This window comes from Suricata suricatta, chromosome 2 (assembly GCF_006229205.1).
Source record: "Suricata suricatta isolate VVHF042 chromosome 2, meerkat_22Aug2017_6uvM2_HiC, whole genome shotgun sequence".
NCBI lineage: Eukaryota > Metazoa > Chordata > Mammalia > Carnivora > Herpestidae > Suricata > Suricata suricatta.
Window position 1 is genome coordinate 5426020 of NC_043701.1, and position 18178 is coordinate 5444197.

Genomic DNA, 18178 nt, shown 5'->3' on the forward strand with positions numbered 1-18178 from the left:
AGAGCCAGGCCCAGAGCCAGGGCCAGCCGGTGCCCACCGCCCCCGCGCGGAGCCGCAGGTGAGTGGGGCCCAGCGCGGAGGGGGCGGGCCACGGGACCCCGGGGACGGGGTGGGTGAGGAGCGAGCCTGGAAGGAGCGGGGAAGAGCGATCCGCGAGGAGGAGCCGTCCTGGGCGGGATGCCCTCTGGGGAGGTGGGCTGAGGGGGCACTGGTCTGGTTCCTTTGTGTGCCCACCGGAGACACTGAGGCTGCGGCCGTCGCGCCCTTCTCCTTGTCACCTGCTCGGTCCCTCTCTCCACCCCCTGTCCCCAGGTTCTGGGAGATGCTTCTGTCTTTGGGGTGGGGGTAGGGCTGGCGGTAGGAAGTGAGGGCTTGGGCTTTTGGGATGGTGGCTCTCAAAGTGTGGCTGTCCAGCGCACCTCACTCGGTCCCGTGGCTGGACCGTGTAAAAGCCCCACTCCAGAGATTCTAAATCGAATTCTCTGGCCAGGGGGGTGGGGCCTGGGAATTTGTCCTGTGGGTGGGTGGTCTTCCCACAGTCCTGCTCTCAGGTGATTCCTGGGGACTCTGAGACTGAAGAGCTGCCCCCATCCGTGTCTGGACCAGGTCTACTCCCTAATCACCGGGGCCCGGCCCATTTCCCCGTCTGAGCCAGCTGGTGTCACCCCCAAAAGCCCCTGCTGGTGTCTGGCAAGAGAGATGCCCCTCTGGGTTTCACTATTTAACCAAACACACATGCTGCCCTTGGCACACCAGATGGAGTCCTACAAAAGGAGTAATATGGATTTTAGCTCCTATTAAATACTTTTTACACATCAAGGAAAATTCACCGTTTATAGGAATCCCATGATGAATTCTTTGGCAACGTGAATCATGCTTTTTACATGTAAACGAGTTCCTGATTGGTCTGGTATGAACGGAGAATTTTACAGAGACAGTTTCTTCCAAACAAATCAGACCTTTTGTCAGAGGAGCTTACCTAGCCTCAGCGCAGGGTTCTGGACGGGACGAGGCCCTGGGTAATTACCACCACCCAAGGGCGCACAGAGCCACCCTCTGGGCTGAGTGCCAATCTCAACTTGCCCAGGGTTTTCTGGGGGTGCTCTTGGGAATCCGAAGCAGCTAGCGGGTCAGGAAGAGTCCGTGTCCTAGCTGCCACCTCGGGGTTCAGCCCGCAGTCACACCCCACAAGAGAGCACTGTCTCTGGATCCCTGCCCGGCTGTTTCTGGAGCCTGTTGGCAGGTGATTCGGAGGACACGCACGCTCCCTGACTGTCGGCACCCCCTTCCAAGCCCGGGGGGCCAGGGGTACAAGTCCTCCCCGACCTCAGCCTTCACCTCCTGTTTCAGGGACACGGGAGGGTGTCGGGTCCCCTCCCTCTGAGCTCAGGCCACCTTGGACGGTGCACCGCTGCCTAACAGAAAGGGAAAGTCCTCAGAATCCCTCCTCCCGCTCCTCTGTCCTCCCCCTCTCCAGCTTTTCTCAAACACTTTTGTAGCTTCCCCACCCCCATCCCTCCTAAGTCTAAATGTCTCTGCCCTGTGGATGTGGTGGGGGGGAAAGGGGCTCCCAGGCTAGAGAAAGGACAGGACCCTGTCTGCTCCCCACAAGGGGACAGCGCCATGCCTGCCGGCACTGCCGTAGCCCCTTGGGCGGGCGGACAACGGGCTGTGGGAACCCCAGCGTGGCGGGTGGAGATGTCGGGATAATTTAGCAGGTGGCCTCGTTACTCCCAGATCTGTCGCCATGGTAACCTGGTTTTTTCTTTAAAAAATGTACAGTGCCAAGAGGAGGAAGATGGCTGACAAAATCCTCCCTCAAAGGGTGAGTGCCTTTCACAGCAGCCCCCAGCCCACCCCCCACCCTTTGCTGCTCTGCCTCCTCTCCCCTCACCCCCCCCACCACCCTGGGCCGCCTCCCCTCCCCCCTCAGGAGCAGCGCTTCAGCGGCCCAGTCACTTCCACTGTTTGTTTAAAAAGCTCATTAAGAAGTGGGGCTCCCTGGCCAGAGGGAGGGGGTGGGGCCGAGGGAAGGGGCGGAGCCATCAGGGGCAGCGTCCTGGGCCTGGGGCGCAGGGGGCCTGAATTCCAACGGTCACAGACATAAAGGTGTGGGACAAAGAGGGCACAGGAGCTAAGGGACCAAAGGCTGGCAGAGGAGTGGAGGGAGCAGAAGCATCAAAAGTGAACCCAAGCCAAGCTAGATGTGGGGGTCTTGTGGAGGGACAAGGGGGAGGCGCCAGGGTAGAGGCAAGCAGCGACGTCCTCTGTCTCGGGGACCCCAGGGCCCTAGCCACTTTGCTGACACTCGAGGAAGGTCCAGAGGCCATGTGACAAGGGAAAGGACGAGATGAGGAGGTGAAGTCCTAGTTGCCCGCCCCTGTGGCTGCGATGGCCTCCCCACATCAGGAAATGCACAGACCTCTCTAGAGGGAGTAGTGGCCTTATGCTTCTGTGTCCAGGCCCTTTCTGCTGGAAAGTCCCAGGGAGAAGTCCCCGTCTGCCCTCTCAAAGCTCCATGGCCTGCACCTGGCCAGCTCCCCCCTACGCTCTTCTCTTCGCTCTTCGCACCCCGGGACCGCGTGCGCTCAGCCTCCGGGATTGGCTGAGTCACTGGCTCCCTGCCTTGCTCCTTCTCTTCCAGATCCGGGAGCTGGTCCCCGAGTCCCAGGCTTACATGGACCTCCTGGCGTTTGAGAGGAAACTAGACCAAACCATCATGCGGAAACGGGTGGACATCCAGGAGGCCCTGAAGAGGCCCATGAAGGTGTCCTGACTCGGGGGCAGAAAGGGGGCCCCAGGTCCCAGGCCAAGAGCAGAGAGCAGGACTGCTCCGGGAGGGGAGACACGCAGTGCTCGCTCTGAACGACACTCTTTCTTTCTACAGCAAAAGCGGAAGCTGCGTCTTTATATCTCCAATACGTTTAACCCTGCGAAGCCGGATGCAGAAGACTCTGACGGCAGCATCGCCTCCTGGGAGCTGCGGGTGGAGGGGAAACTCCTGGATGACGTACGTCCTGGCCCAGGTCTCTCCAGGTGTCCTGGGGTGGGCACAGGGCCGAGCTGAGGACAGAAGGGGGTGTCTGCACTGTGGCTTAGGGAGTCAGCCCTGGCCGGGGGTGGTGGCCTAAAGAGACACTGTGGGGGGCAGAGCCCTGCTTCTAACTGTGCTGCCCTGCCGGCCCAGCCCACCCGCTCCCGACTCATCCGGGCCCCCACAGTCCCTGTCCTGCCCCCATGGTCCCTGTGCCTCTCCCGCAGCCCAGCAAGCAGAAGCGGAAGTTCTCTTCCTTCTTCAAGAGTTTGGTCATTGAGCTGGACAAAGACCTCTATGGTCCTGACAACCACCTAGTTGAGGTAAGACCCACACCTCGTACACCCTGGAACTGCCACCTTCCCACAGACCAGTCTCACCAACTGCACAGATAGGGGTCAGGGACCGCCCTGGAGCCTCTGGCTCCCCCACCCAGCCCAGATGGGCCTGGGAGGTGACCCAGCTGTCCTCCGCCCGGCAGTGGCACCGCACGCCCACAACCCAGGAGACGGACGGCTTCCAGGTGAAGAGGCCGGGGGACCTGAGCGTTCGCTGCACGCTCCTCCTCATGCTGGACTACCAGGTGTGTGCCCCCCATGCCCCCCCCCTGTGTCTTAGGGGCATACCCTGGGAAACCCCGTTCTCCCCCTACCTCACCTTCTCCCGAAGCACGTTTCCAAGGAGCCCAATCACCACGTCCCCGCCCTTCCCAGGCTGCCTGGCCTTGAGCTCTTTCCACTCTCTCTCTTTGATTTACTTTTCCTGGCCACCTTTTCTCAGCCTCCCCAGTTCAAACTGGACCCCCGCTTAGCCCGGCTGCTGGGGCTGCACACGCAGAGCCGCTCGGCCATCGTGCAGGCCCTGTGGCAGTACGTGAAGACCAACAGGCTGCAGGACTCGCACGACAAGGAATACATCAACGGGGACAAATACTTCCAGCAGGTACCCACTCTCCTGACCCCGGGGGTGCGGGGAGCAGGCGGCGGCGCCAGGCGGGCAAGTGCCTCTGCTGAGGCAACACCTGCCCGTGCTTCTAGACTTAGCCAAGCCAGGTCAGGAAAATCGGGAACTTTCAGAGGCCAACGGTTTGAAGAACAGGATAGTCTGGGCACTTGGGAGTTAGGAGCCCTGGGTTCTAGTGCTGGATCCAGACTCCCCCAAAGGAGAGATGATCATTTCTAACAGTCTTTGAATAAACACGGCAGATAAACTTGAGGAGTAAAATAACAGTCGATGTTTATTGAGCCCACGCCACGTGTCAGGCATGCTTGTGGGCACTTAACGTGCACCGATCCGTTCCGTCCTCGCTACCGCCCCAGGAGACAGGTATGGTGACCGTACCCACTCTGCAGATGAAGACACCGAGGCCTCAAAACTTAGGGGATGGGCTCAATTGCACTGTTGACGGGAAGAGGCAGGATTGGCGCCACGGCCGCCGACCCAGGGCCCATGCTTTCAACCACCGCCCCGCCCCCACCTGCCCCCGCGTGGGCACGCCACCACGCACAGACACGCTCGGCGCGGCCCCAGGAGCCCCGAAGAGTGAGACTTGCTCTTGGTGTTGCCTTCCCAGGATGGAAGATCTAGGACTGTAGTTCTGCCGTTTCCAAGCAGATGAGCGTGGTCTCTCTCTCTCTCCCTCTCCCTCTCCCTCTCTCTCTCTCCCCGCCTACTTCAGATTTTTGATTGCCCCCGGCTGAAGTTTTCAGAGATTCCCCAGCGCCTCACAGCTCTGCTGTTGCCCCCTGACCCAATTGTCATCAACCACGTCATCAGGTGAGGCTCCAGCTTGCTCCCCAGCCCAGGGGGTCCCTGCTGTCCTGCACCCCTCTCCCCACCCCCCCCCCACCCCGGTGTCCCCTCGGGTCCCTGGCCTCTGTGGGAGCAGCAGGGACACCAAGGACTGGACTTCCCTGGCAGCGTGGACCCGTCGGACCAGAAGAAGACAGCGTGCTATGACATTGACGTGGAGGTGGAGGAGCCCCTGAAGGGACAGATGAGCAGCTTCCTGCTGTCCACCGCCAACCAGCAGGAGATCAGCGCTCTGGACAGTAAGGTGGGGCCAGAGCCCAGAGCTGGAGTGGGACATCAACCCAGAAATGACACAATACAGACAATGGACGAGAGCAGAGGCCCATGGAGAGATGGAGGGGGGCGCGTGGCCCTTCCCTTGCTGCTCAGAGCTCTGCCCACCCCACCCCACCCCATCTCTGGGGCCGCAGAGGCACCAGGGACCTGAGGGATTGCCCTTCAAAGGAAGTACAGCAACCCCCTCCCCGCACCGGCCCCCCGCCTCCCCCACATCCCCATGGCCAGGCGAAAGCATCTGTCTTTCTACCTGCAGATCCATGAGACGATCGAGTCCATAAACCAGCTCAAGATCCAGAGGGACTTCATGCTAAGCTTCTCCAGAGACCCCAAAGGCTACATCCAAGACCTGCTCCGCTCCCAGAGCCGGGACCTCAAGGTGAAGGGGCCTCAGGGAACACTGGATGGAAGACAAGCATATGGGGAAGACAGGACACGTTGTCACACAAGGGCCGGAGGGGGCCCGGGCTCAGGGCTGACCCCATGGCTCCCTCCCAGGTGATGACAGATGTGGCGGGCAACCCTGAGGAGGAGCGCCGGGCTGAGTTCTACCACCAGCCCTGGTCCCAGGAAGCCGTCAGTCGCTATTTCTACTGCAAGGTGTGGAGGGGCCCATGTGCCTCAGGTCTCCCCCCCACCTCCCCAGCCCCCCAAGAGAAGCCTCTGCTCTCAGCCACTTCTCCCAATCCCCTCACCACAGGGGAGCCTCTCTCCCGCCAGGCTCCTACTGGCTCTCCCAGGGTGGCTGGGTGGCCGGGATGGTCCCGTCACTCACCATCAACAGCGTAACCCTGCCGCTGCTCTTATTTCTCTAAAGATCCAGCAGCGCAGGCAGGAGCTGGAGCAGTCGCTGGTCGTGCGTACCACCTAGGAGCCCCTGCAGCGAGGAGCACCGTGGAGGGCCCCCCACCCCGGGGCTGGGCCTGCCCCCCCACCCCGGGCTCTGCCGGTGCGCCTCTGACGCCTTCCGGGTGAGGCAGGGGAATGATTAAAGCTCATGCATCTGAGAGCAGCCTCGTGTGTCATTGGCAACCAACGGGGGAGGAAGGACAAGGGGAAAGGCAGCAGGGGTCCCCCTGGGAAAAACCCCACTCCCTCCCTCACAGCCTCCTCCTTCCTCCAGTTCCCCTAGACCTAAAAACAGTTTGGCAGAAGACACTTTTAATAACGTTTTCTTATTAAAAAAAAATTACAGCAACAAGCTCTCCATCTGTCCGTCCGTCTTGCCTCGCCCTGCACGGGCCACGCTAGGTGCTGTTGGCCTGCTCCTGCTCGAACAGGGCCATGGCAAGCTGCGCGCGGCCCCCCAGCCCCTGCAGGTTGCTGAGGCGGCAGCGGTGGTAGAGCTCCTCGCTGAGCCGGGGGCTGCAGTCCCGCAGGGAGAACTTCTGCACCAGCCCTGGCTCCACGGCCCGGAAGAGGTGGAGCCCTGAGAACCGGAGGAAAACATCCATCACCTCCAGCCCCTCCAGGGCTTCCTCCTCTTCCTGGCCTGCCAGCTCCCCGGCCAGGCGCGCTCGGGCCGCCAGGTAGTCGGCGTTGTAGAAGCAGCCCTCCGCGGAAGCCTGCCGGTCGAACCTGCCGCCCACGGGAGCCCCCCGGGAGGGCTCGGCACCGGGAGGGGAAGGGGGGTCGGGGCCGGGCCCCGGGGGCGACCGCTGGGGTGCCAGGGCGGGGTTGAACTCCTGGAAATGCACCGGGAAGAAGGCCTGCCAGCCGGAGATGGCGTTCATGCGGCAGCGGTTGAGGACCTCGGGCCCGGGCCGGGTCCACACGGTGGCGAGGAAGAAGAGCGTGTCCACGGGGTGCTTCTTGGAGACCACGTCCATGAGCCGCACCTGGGAAGGGGCCTCGGCGCGCACGGCCAGCCAGGCCAGCCGCGTCCCGGGGTACCGTCGCTCTAGCTCGGCCGCCGCGGCCTTCACCCCAAGGAACGGGTCCGGGGCCCCGCGGCCGCCTTCCCGGGGGCCGTAGACCAGCAGCAGGGTGAGCAGCGCGTGCTCTCGCGGCTCCAGGACGCTGGCCGCGAAGGCCTCGAGGAAGGCGAGGGCGGCGGCGGCCTCGGCCACCAGGAGCGGCAGCACCAGCTGCACGCGGGTGGCCTCGGTGACATAGGGCATGGGCAGGATCTCCACACGGCTCAGGGGCCGCAGCAGGCTGACCCTGCGGGCCAGGGCCCGCCTGTGGCCGCGCTGCGTCACGGCCTCCAGCAGCAGGTCCAGGGTGTACTCCATGCCCCTCGCGGGGTCGAAGCGTCGGTAGCCATTGAGCAGTCGCTGCTTCTGAAAGCGCAGGCGGGGCTGGTAGCGCCGGTTCAGCTGCTCCAGGGCCGTCTCCACGGCGTCGCCCACATCCGCCCTGCTGGCCCCCTGCAGGGGGCACTTGGGGGCCCCATCCGCGCAGGAGAAGGTGTGCTGCTCTGTGAAGTAGTCCCAGCCCAGCACCTCAAATCGGGAGTGTGGCGTGAAAGGGGCCGGAAGCCCAATGGGCCAGCTCAGCCCTGCCTCGCCCTCGGGGGTCAGCACGGTCAGGTTCTGGATCTGAGCCTGGCGGAGGGAGGGGGGGGTGCAGGGACGTACAGTTAGTGCCCTCTAGGTCATCAGGATCCTGTCACCACTTAGTGAGCTGCCCCCCTTGGCTAATCGTTTAATTCCTTGTTCTTTCCATCCTCGTCTGTGAAAAGCAGAAAGTGTATGATCACACCCACGTGACACAGCTGCTGTGAGAAGGAAGCGGTAGGAAATGTGCTTTTGCGGAGGTGAAGTTCTCTCCAGACCCAAAGTACAGCCTCTCTGTATCGGAAGCTCTGCTCTCGCCCGTATTCCACCTCTGCCACCCCCCACGATCAACCGGCGGGTTCCTCCACATCTACCCCTGGGCTTTTTAAGGACAGTGCTAGAAATTTAGGGCTTGCTAGGCTTCCGCTCCTGAGGGGGAGAGGCACTGCCGGAGAGGAGCTGGCGCAGTCGTGCGGAAGTGCTGTGCTGAGCCCTGATCCTCGCAGTTCGCCTGCAAACACTTCTAACCGCATCCAAGCCAGGCCAGGGGCTTATCTTACGAGTGACCTGGGTCCCCGAGCGTCCCTTCTCCTTGGAGTTGTTTCCCACGTCTACCTCGGCCGCCTCCCCGCTCACGTGCCCCTGGACGCCTGCGGCTCCCCCTGACCCCCCCCCCGCCCCCCGCGGCGGACCCAGGCTCACCTGCAGCTCCTCTATCTCGCTGTACGCCCGCTCCAGCTCCAGGGCGCTGAAGCGTTTGTGGAGCCTGTACATGAGGGTGCCCTCGGAGACGGGGTGCACGGTGAAGGCACTCAGGAAAGCCGAGCTCCCCTCCTTCTCGGGGTCCCTATTTTTGGCCAGTTCAAATGAACGATACTGCTGCCCCTAAAGGGACCAATCAGACCAATCAGTGGCACACCCAGAGAGAGGGCTGCCCGTCCCAACCACCCTTCACCAGACTCCGCATTCAGGCCTTTAATGCCACCGTCAAGATGGAGGAGAGCAGGAGCTCAATCTGGCGTTTCCTGAAAGGTGGCCTTAGTCTGGCTATTGGACTTGCGGGAAAAGAATGTTACATAGGCCATTAAAGAAGAACTCCACTGCTTCAAGGGAACAGAAGCCATGAGCCAGCAGAGACCCCCATGACTCTGGGTTACTGTGCTCCTCCAGGACAGTGGCCATCTCTAGGACCTTCCCAGACCATCTGTGACTGTGTGTGTCAGAGGAGGGGGCGAAGGGCAGGGGAGCCGAGGGGAGGAGCTGGTGAGTACGGGCACCTTTCTATCTTGCTCAGAGGGTCCCTGACAAGATGCCACTTTTGACGGCCCCAGGGTTCTAGCCGGGGTCGGTGGCTAGGAAGGACCAAACCCCATGGGGGGTGCTGGCTTCTTCCCAGCAGCCCCCACCCTGGAGACCAAGCGCTCAGCCACTCCCAACCATCAGGGGTCAAGACCGACTCGCAAGGGCTGTCACCTGGTGCTGCGAGACACAGCCGATGCCCAGAGAGTCGATGAGGCAGCGGCCGAGCCACTCATCAGGACGGGCGCTCAGAATGTCCCCACGGCAGCCGTCCAGGTGTGGCCGCAGCCGAAGCAGGAGGCTCCGTGAGAGCAGGTAGCCAAAGCCCCCGTGGCAGTACCGCGCCTGCTCGCTGGCGCCGATGAACTCCTCGGCTCGGCCCAGGTACAGGTCTTGGTTGATGCTGAGGTGGCCGGCAAGCGCCGCCAGGCGGGGGGCCTGGACGTACGTGTCGTCCTGCATGATGAAGAACCAGTCGTAGTCGGCCCCAAAGTGCGTGTGAAGGTGGCGCAGCGTCTCCGACATGAGCCAGGCTGGCCGTTCGTCCCCGTGAGACACCACCTGCATCCCCGCAGGAGTCCGGGCCCCGCGCTGCCCCGTGAAGTACAGTAATCGAGGGAAGTGGTGGGCCACCGTGCGGTTGACAGCCACGGCCAGGGTGGACAGCGTGGCCCGGGAAGTCAGGACGGCCACCAGCAACCGCTCCCGAGAGCCCAGCTCTGTCTGGATGTACCGAGTCCTGTGGAAGAACCAGCATGCCAAGGGTCAACTCCTTAATCTTTTTTTTTCCTGTTTCTTATTTATTTTTGACAGACAGAGACAGCACAAGCAGGGGAGGGTCAGAGAGGGAAACACAGAATCTGAAACAGGCTCCAGGCTCTGAGCTGTCAGCACAGAGCCCAATGCGGGGCTCGAACCCACGAACTGTGAGATCATGACCTGAGCTGAAGCCGGACACTTAACCAATTGAGCCACCCAGGTGTCCCTCAACTCCTTAATCTTTAGGAGCCCAGTCTGTCCAGCATACACATCCCTCCAGGAATGAGGGAGTTGGGGGTCGAGAAGAGAGGACAGAGAGAACTTCTCATAGATATTAATGAGCTCTGCTAACACTGGAATTTGTTTGGGGACGGCCCTACTCAGGATGGATTAGATGATTAATACAATTCCTGCTTCTTTAAAAACATCCCAATGCTAACTTAACACCAATGGGAGGGATTTCCTCAAACCTGACAGCGGACGGGGGAGGAGGAACATAGGAACAAATCATGATGGGTAACAAGGCAAAGACTTGCTCTAGGAGTCTAACACTGATGACCAGCAATGGCAGAAACAAGAACTTGGAGCAGCGCTCAAGGGGGGCAGCGCAGGGTGGGGGGCTACATACACACATAGCGCTTACCTGAGCACCTTCTTGTAGGGCTTGTTGGGATCCCTGTAGTAAGGGACAATCCGGGGCTTGAAGTCTTCATCACTTTGGTCGAGTCCAGTTCTTGAGTCATGATTATGTGGCCCTCCTGGCCCCGCCACGGCCTCTACACAGGGGTCTTCTCCCTCACCCTGGATCCAGGAGACCCGCAGGAGGCTCAGGCTGCACCCCAGAGACAGCCCGAGGATGAGGGGCAGCGCTGGCCGCAGCAGAGCCAACAGGGAGCTCAGGCGCATGATGGCAGGCCCTGCCATGGGCATGCCCCAGAGGGGACCACCTCAAGGGTCAATCAGTAGGTTGATGGGCAGTGGGCCAGCGGCAGGCCTGTGGCTTTAACCAGGAAGCCTGCGGCAGTGAGGTCAACAGCACAGCAAGGTGGAGCCACTGCCAGACCCGGCATCCCCAGGAAGCCTATGCCCGGGCTTGGGTCCTCAAGGTGCCAGATTTAGCCCTGAGTCTAAATGGCAGTAACTATTAGAGTCAATTTCACCCACTAACGTGATTATGGTCTTTCTTCCAGAAGGAGGAGGGAACACAACTCAATCCTGCCAAATCGAACCCAGAAAGGACTACACGCATCTGCAGACGGGATCTAAGTGGAGACAGTGGAGGCTAACAAAGAAGGGGTTGGGGCAAAGTGCACGTCCATCAAAGTAACAGCCTCAACTCCAAGAGACCACACTAGCAGTAGCCTTTGTCCAAGAGCACCTGCCTGGGGCCCAGTGGCTCACTCAAGTCACCGAAGGGGCTGCTGCCTAGCTCCTGAAGGCGAGCACAAGGGAGGGGTTAAGGGCCTCTTTCTACTCTACTCCTGAGTGCTAAGGAAACACACTGCTAGAGTTACCCCTCCCCCCGGGGTGGGAACAGTCAGGAGCCCCTGGCATGGCACACAGGTCTGCCCACCCAAACGAGGTGGACAGATAGGGTGACTCAGCACTGACAGCCTCTCAGAGGAGCACGATGGCTGATGGGGCCATGTCGCAGGGCATTCTCTCTGACTCCCAGCTGCTGAGAGGCTGGTGCTGCCCACCTTCCCCTGGGTAGAGACAGGGAGCCACCGACAGTAACCCTGGCTGTGTAAGAGCAATTCGGTGTCTGGTTTTACCAGGGCCCCAGGTTCCCAAGCCAAACCAAAGTGGGAAGACGAGAAGCCGCGAGAGACAACACGGGGGTCCTGCGAAAGCAAACGGAGGCTCGGCTGGCTCGGGAGGTGGCCGCTGCCAAGGACCAGACCCCCTGCTCTATCTACCTCCCGGCGATCAGAGGCCAATTCTAGTCCCAGAAAGGCGACCCAACGGGAGCTTTAGCTGTCAGTCCCCAAACAGAAAGAAAACCGGCTGCGTCACGGAACTGTCAAGGGGGGGACTGGGGGGGATCAGCTGGGTTTGTTCCGGCGGAGGCGATGGGGGTGCGCGGCTGTGGGCGGGGGGCCGAGACCCCGTTATCAGGCCCGTCGGCGGGACCAAGGCCCTGCCCGCGCCAGCGGACGGGGGACAGAAGGCACACCCCACCGGGGGAGGCCCTGCAGCCGGGCCGAGAGAGGCGGCGGACCGGTAAAGGGCGGCCCAGGTGTGGCCCACGCGAGCCAGCACCGTCCTGGGCAGCAGGGGCGAGGGCGCGGGGGTGGAACCTGCTCCTGTCCTCGCAAGCGGCGCCCCTGTCGCCCCCGCAGGGAAAAGGGCAGGGAAGTGGGAACGAACCCCAGTGCCCAGCCGAGGCGCCGGCTCCGCCGCTGCAGCCGCTGCCACCTCACAGCCCGGCCCGCGCCTTCCTCTTCCGCTTGCCGTCAGTCCCGGTCTCTATGGTGACCGCATCCGGTCGCTCGCTCCGCCTCTGCCCTCTCGCTGGTCTCCCCGCCCCGCGCCCCGCAGTGCGCAGCCGCAGTGGGGTGACGTGTCCGCCCGGCCAGGCGCCCGCCCCCGAGAGCCGCCGCGCGTTCCCGGGACGCAAAGATGAGGGCCTTTGAGGGTGCCCCACACCTTCAACATCAACTTTGATCTCCTTTGGGGGAAAAAAATGCCCTCCTCCTCGACGGGCGCGCCCCTGCCTCCTCCTCGACTTCTCCCAACGGGCTTCGGAACCCATTTATTGCAGAAATGTTAGTTTTTTGCCTACTAAGTTGCAGGCCGTCGTGGGAAGCGCTGAGCGAACGAGTGGTAGAGAGGAGGGCATGGTCCCTGCCCCCAGGGAGCCGAGAGGTGAGGGGGCAGACAGGAAACACACACACACGGACGTACCAAGCATACGGACTTCGGTAGAAATCACCACCTGTCATAGGCACCATTGCAGAAAGTAGAGGCGAGTGGGAAAACTTGACCGAGGAATTAAAATAGACTGGGAATCCGGGAACGCTGAGATCCAAAGATTCAGGAAGTCACCCAGACAAAAAGTGGAGAGTTTTCTGGGCAAAGAGCAGAGCGCATAGGCCCTGAAAGAGGAAGGGTAATGTCTTAGGGAAGAACTGGGAAGGCCAGCAAGGCGAGGCTGGAGGGCAGGCAAGGCCTTCAAAGGACCGGAGCGGGTTCCCGACCAGAATGGAGCATCCCTAACAGGCAACTTGCAAGTGTACAGAGACAGTCTTGTCATATGGTCAGGGGGGAGGAGGGGGCAAGGATGCTAGATATCCCAGGGGCGCCTGCGTGGCTCAGTTGGTTGAGCCTCCGACTTCGGCTGAGGTCTTGATGTGATCTCACGGCAGGTGAGTTACAGACCCGCGTGGGGCTGTTGCTGACAGCTCAGATCCTGGAGCCTGTTTCAGATTCTGTGTCTTCCTCTCTCTCTCTCTCTCAAAAATAAATAAAAACATTAAAAAAAAAGAAAAGAATGTTAGATGATCCTGCACATTGCAAGACAGTGTCATGCCTGAATCTATGTCCCACGCAGCTTTCAAATGTCCTTCTAAACATTCATGTAAGTGGGGAAGAAAAAGGTTATAGTTAACTAATCCTTAAGCGGGTGTTTTATATATAGAAACAAAGTAATTTGCAGGGTTGTGATATTTGCTGAATTTTCCAGGAATGTAACTATAAAGCAAATGGAAGGAAGATAGTACTTTGTTTCATTCAGCAGTTTACTAAGAGTTACTATTTTGGAGGGGCGCCTGGGGGGCTCAGTTGGTTAGTCGACTTCAGCTCAGGTCATGATCTAGGGGTTGGTCAGTTTGAGCCCTGTGTCCGGCTCTGTGCTGACTGCTCAGAGCCTGGAGACCGCTTCGGATTCTGTGTCTCCCTCTCTCTCTGCCCCTCCCCCCCAAATTAACATTTAAAAAAATTTTTTAAAGAGTTACTCTTTTGGGGAACTGCATCACAGACAGTAAGGTCACTCATGGTGTTCTGTCTGCATTCGTACTGTCACATTCAAGGTGATCCTATGTACAGGTACAAATATATGACGAATTATGTTTTCTAGCATACTGAAGTTAACACTCTTGGAAAGGATTTCCTTTTCTTTCTTCTGTTATGGTTAAGACACTATAGGGGCACCTGGGTGGGTGGCTCAGTTGGTTAAGGGTCAGACTCTTGGTTTCGGCTCAGGTCATGACCTCATGGTTCACGGGTTCGAATCCCTCATTGAGCTCTGTGCTGACAGTGAGCAGCCTGCTTGGGATTCTTTCCCCCTGTCTCTCTGCCCCTCCCGCACACTCTCTCTTTCCCTTTCTCTCAAAATAAATAAATAAAACCTTTTTTTTTAAGTTTGCTATTAAAAGGCAACATTGGGCCCGGGAGAATTAAGAACCGCCCTTTAGGAAGTACAGAAGCTAGAAGTTCCCAGCATTTGTTATCCTTTACTGAGTTAGTTTTATCCTCAGTTAGACTGCAATTTGATCTGTCCTGAACAACTGGCACATAAGAGGTGGTAAGCGAATGATTTGTTAGAAGAGACTCTGGGAAGTGGGGTAGGGATGCTCCCCTTGAAGCTGGAAGATACAGGTTCCAGACCAGTGTTGTCCGACTGAAATACCAAGTGAGCCATAGACATCATTTTCAACTTTCTAGGAGTCACATGTTTTAAAGAGCAAAAAGAAACAAGTGACATTAATTTTAATAATGTATTTTATTTTAGTATCAAATATATCAAAATATTATCATCTCAACCTGTAATCAATATAAATAATTGAGATCTTTTACTTTTTTTTCACATGCAATCCTTTTTGTTTTGCTTTGTGTTTAATTCCAGTGTAACTAACATAGTGTTAGATTCGGCTCAGGGGTACAAACCAGTGATTCGGCAATTGTATTCATTACTTGGTGCACATTGTGATAAGTGTACTCTTAATCCTCAACACCTATTTCACTCATCCCTGCACCCCCTCCCTTGAATACTGTCAGTTTGTTCTCTGTAGTTAGAGTCTGGTTTTTGTTTGTCTCTTTTTTTTCTTTGATCATTTGTTTTGTTTCTTAAATTCCAGATGAGTGAAATCATATGGTATGTGATGTGTCTTTCTCTGACTTATTTCAGTTAGCCTTATACCCTCTAGATCCATCCATGTTGTTGCAAATGGCAGGATTTAATTCTTTTCATGGCTGAGTAATATTCCACTGTGTGTGTGTGTGTGTGTGTGTGTGTGTGTGTGTGCGTGCGTGTATATACATATCACATTTTCTTTACCCATTCATTTATCAGTGAACACTTGGCATTGCTTCCATAACTTGGCTATTGTAAATAATTCTGCTGTAAACATAGAGGTGCATGTATTGTTTTGAATTAGTGTTTTCTTTTTCTTTAGGTAAACAGATGCCCAATCGTGGAATTGTTAGATCATATGGTAATTCTATTTTTAATATTTTGAGGAACCTCCCTACTGTTTTCCAGAGTGGCTGCACCAGTTTGCATTGCTATCAACAGTGCATGAGGATTCCTTTTTCTCCACATCCTCACCAACGTTTCTTGTTTCTTGTCTTTTTGATTTTTGGCATTCTGACAACTGAGAGGTGATATCTCATTGTGGTTTTGATTTAAATTTTCATTCTTGATGATTAGTGATGTTAAGGATCTTTTCATGTGTCTGTTGGCCATCTGGATGTGTCTTTTTTGGAGAAATGTCTGCTTGTGTCTTCTGCTCATTTTTAAAATTGGATTTGGGTTTGGTTTTGTGTGTGTGTGTGTGTTTTTTATAAGTTCTTTAAATTTTTTGGATACTAACCCCTTACTGGATATATCATTTGCAAATATCTTCTCCCATTCAGTGGTTTGTCTTTTTGTTTGTTTATGGTTTCCTTTGCTAAGCAGATATTTTTATTTTGCTTTAGTTTCAATAGTTTACTTTTGCCTTTTGTTCTCTTGCTGAAGGAGACATATCTAGACAAATGTTTCCATGGAAAATGTTAAAGAGATTACTGCCTATGTTTTCTTCTACGAATTGTATGGTTTTGGGTCTTCCATCTAGGTCTTTTTTTTAATTTTTTAATTTTTTTTGAGAGACAGTGTGAGCAGGGGAGGGTCAGACAGAGAGAGGGAGACACAGAGTCTGAAGGCAGGCTCCAGGCTCTGAGCTAGCTGTCAGCACAGAGCCTGATGCAGGGCTCGAACCCACGAACCGTGAGATTGTGACCTGAGCCAAAGCCAGACGCGTAACCGACTGAGCCACCCAGGCACCCCTTACAGTTTTTGAGTTTATTTTTGTGTATGGAGTAAGAAGGTTGTCCGGCTTTTTTTTTTTTTTTTTGCATGTAGCTGTCCACTTTCCCCAACACCATTTATTGAAGAGACAGTCTTTTTCCCTTTGGCTATCCTTGCCTCCTTTGTATCCATAGACAATCTTTGAAATTAATGGTCATTTACACTTACAGAACATCTCAATTTGGACTAGCCACATTTCAAGTGCTCCAAAGCTACCTGTGGCTAGAGTCTACCACATTGAACAACGTAGTTCCAGACCCTTCTCGGTTACTAAGTTTCTAGGTAATTCTGGATGAGATATTTCCTTCTTTGGGTCTCAGTTTCTTCATATTTTATCTTTTTAATTTTTTTAAAGTAGGTTCTACACCCAATATGGAGCTTGAACTCATGACCTCAAGAGCAAGAGTTGCACATTCCACAAACGGAGCCAGCAGGTACCCTCAGTTTCTTCATATTTTAAAGAAAGTCCACAGACCAAATGTTTTTGCTTCCAGCACTGACTTTCTGTGATATTTCATACTTGGTAGTTCTTTTCTCCTCTCTCTCTGACTCTCCCTCCCATTTTCCCAATTCTCTCCCCCACCCACCCCAGGTCTGTTCCCTGAAAGATCTAACCCCCAGTGAGAATGGCAGAACTTTGAAGTGGCCAATAATTTTCCTAAGCCACTCTTGCTGGCTGGGGGTGGGGGGGAGGCGGAACTCTGCCCAGCAACTGTTGATCCTGGGAAACCATGGATGTGATTGGTTGCTATGCGCGTGGCTTGAGAGAAGCAGCTAGTCAGTCTTTCTCTGGCCAGCCCAAGCCATTTTACAAAGCTGAAGTTCTGGAACCAGCCTTAAATCCTGGTACTGTCTCCTACCAGCAGTGTTGTTTTATTAAAAGCTCAGTGCCTTCGTCTCTAATCTGCAAAATGGTAGGATTGCCCACCTCAGAATTTGTTGTGGGGGATTAAATGGGACAGCGCAGATGTAAGAGCATAATAAATGATAGTTCTCTGTAACCTGCCTGTAACCATGTGTTTTAATGAGGCTGGGAGAGGGAGGCGCTTGGTCAGCAGTGCCCCCAGGAGGCTAGGTGTCCGGATGGGTGATTTCATATGATCCACAAGCATACAGAATTTCTTTGCAGTCAGGTAACTGTTGTCTATATTCTTTACCTAAAACAATGTTTTCGCCCATAGTAGATGCTTAATATTTGTTAAATACATTAAATAAATATCTAGTGCATACTTAGGTAAGATTCTTCTAGTAGCAGAGTTCAGCCTAGCAGAACTCCAGCTAAGTAATACTTAGCCAATTAACAAAAACTAAACTCTCACCTAACAACCGTATGAGGCAAGTACCATCATCATTTCTATTTTACAGAGGAGAGTGTATTTTGCCCAAGGTCACACACTGTAAATGACAGAGCAGGGGGTTGAATGAAGGCAGTCTGCCACCAGAATTCACGTTCTTAGCTATGCTGTGACAACTGAAATCCCCACCTACATACTCCAATAGCATTATTGCATAAGTCACTTCTTTGATGGCACTTACCACCTAAATGTCATGGTCTGTTTACTCTCTGAATACTTTTAAATGCATATATTTTTTTAAATTTTTTGTTTTTATTTTATTTTTGAAAGAGAAAGAAAGAGAGCACGAGTGGGGGAGGGAAGGCAGAGAGAGGAGACATGGAATCTGAAGCAGGCTCCAGGCTCCAAGCTGTCAGCACAGAGCTGGCACGGGGCTCAAACCCACGAATTTTGAGATCATGATCTGAGTTGAAGCAGATGCTCAACCGACTGAGCCACCCAGGCACGTATTTTTTTTAATGTTTTTATTTATTTTTGATAGAGAGACAGAGCATGAGAGGGGGAGGGGCAGAGAGAGAAGGAGACACAGAACCGGAAGCAGGCTCCAGGCTCTGAGCCAGCCGTCAGCACAGAGCCTGACACGGGGCTCGAACCCACGAATGTGAGATCTGACCTGAGCCGAAGTCGGAGGCTTAACTGACTGAGCCACTCAGGAGCCCCAGCCAGGCACGTATTAATGCATATTTATTTTGAGAGAGAGAGAGCCCATGAGCCAGAGAGGGGCAGAGGGAGAGAATCCCAAGAAGGCTGTGCGCTGACAGCACAGAGCCAGACATGTGGCTCAATCTCACAAACTGAGAATCATGACCTCAGCCAAAATCAAGAGTCCTACCCTTCACCAATGGAACCATCCAAC

At 55.9% G+C, this 18178-nt stretch overlaps 2 protein-coding genes across 6 annotated transcripts in view; one reads left to right on the plus strand and one right to left on the minus strand.

Moving 5' to 3' along the window:
* The window catches only part of SMARCD3 (SWI/SNF related, matrix associated, actin dependent regulator of chromatin, subfamily d, member 3), a 26910-nt gene extending 20590 nt beyond the window's left edge, over nt 1-6320 (plus strand). For both annotated transcript variants that reach the window (XM_029921236.1, XM_029921228.1), the window contains exons 3-14: nt 9-58; nt 1783-1825; nt 2645-2767; nt 2888-3010; nt 3262-3357; nt 3516-3617; nt 3815-3976; nt 4713-4810; nt 4955-5090; nt 5379-5501; nt 5621-5722; nt 5940-6320. In XM_029921236.1, coding sequence (XP_029777096.1) covers nt 9-58; nt 1783-1825; nt 2645-2767; nt 2888-3010; nt 3262-3357; nt 3516-3617; nt 3815-3976; nt 4713-4810; nt 4955-5090; nt 5379-5501; nt 5621-5722; nt 5940-5993 — 1212 coding nt within the window. In that variant the 3' untranslated portion in view covers nt 5994-6320. The remainder of the gene's footprint in view (nt 1-8; nt 59-1782; nt 1826-2644; nt 2768-2887; nt 3011-3261; nt 3358-3515; nt 3618-3814; nt 3977-4712; nt 4811-4954; nt 5091-5378; nt 5502-5620; nt 5723-5939) is intronic.
* On the minus strand, nt 4246-12042 carry CHPF2 (chondroitin polymerizing factor 2). Of its 4 annotated transcripts, XR_003902303.1 has the most exons (7): nt 10322-12042; nt 9094-9658; nt 8323-8505; nt 6820-7668; nt 5898-6551; nt 5373-5522; nt 4246-5109 (listed from the first exon to the last, which is right to left on the minus strand). XR_003902303.1 is itself a non-coding variant. In XM_029921225.1 (4 exons), exons 1-4 carry the CDS (start codon nt 10606-10608, stop codon nt 6370-6372), a joined length of 2334 nt encoding a protein of 777 aa, XP_029777085.1. In that variant the 5' UTR covers nt 10609-12042; the 3' UTR covers nt 6287-6369. The 4 variants fall into 4 exon arrangements, 1 of the variants encoding a protein (XP_029777085.1); XR_003902304.1 differs by having other exon boundaries at nt 4246-4432; nt 5373-6551; XR_003902299.1 differs by having other exon boundaries at nt 5373-6551.
* Between the last annotated feature and the right edge of the window lie 6136 nt (nt 12043-18178).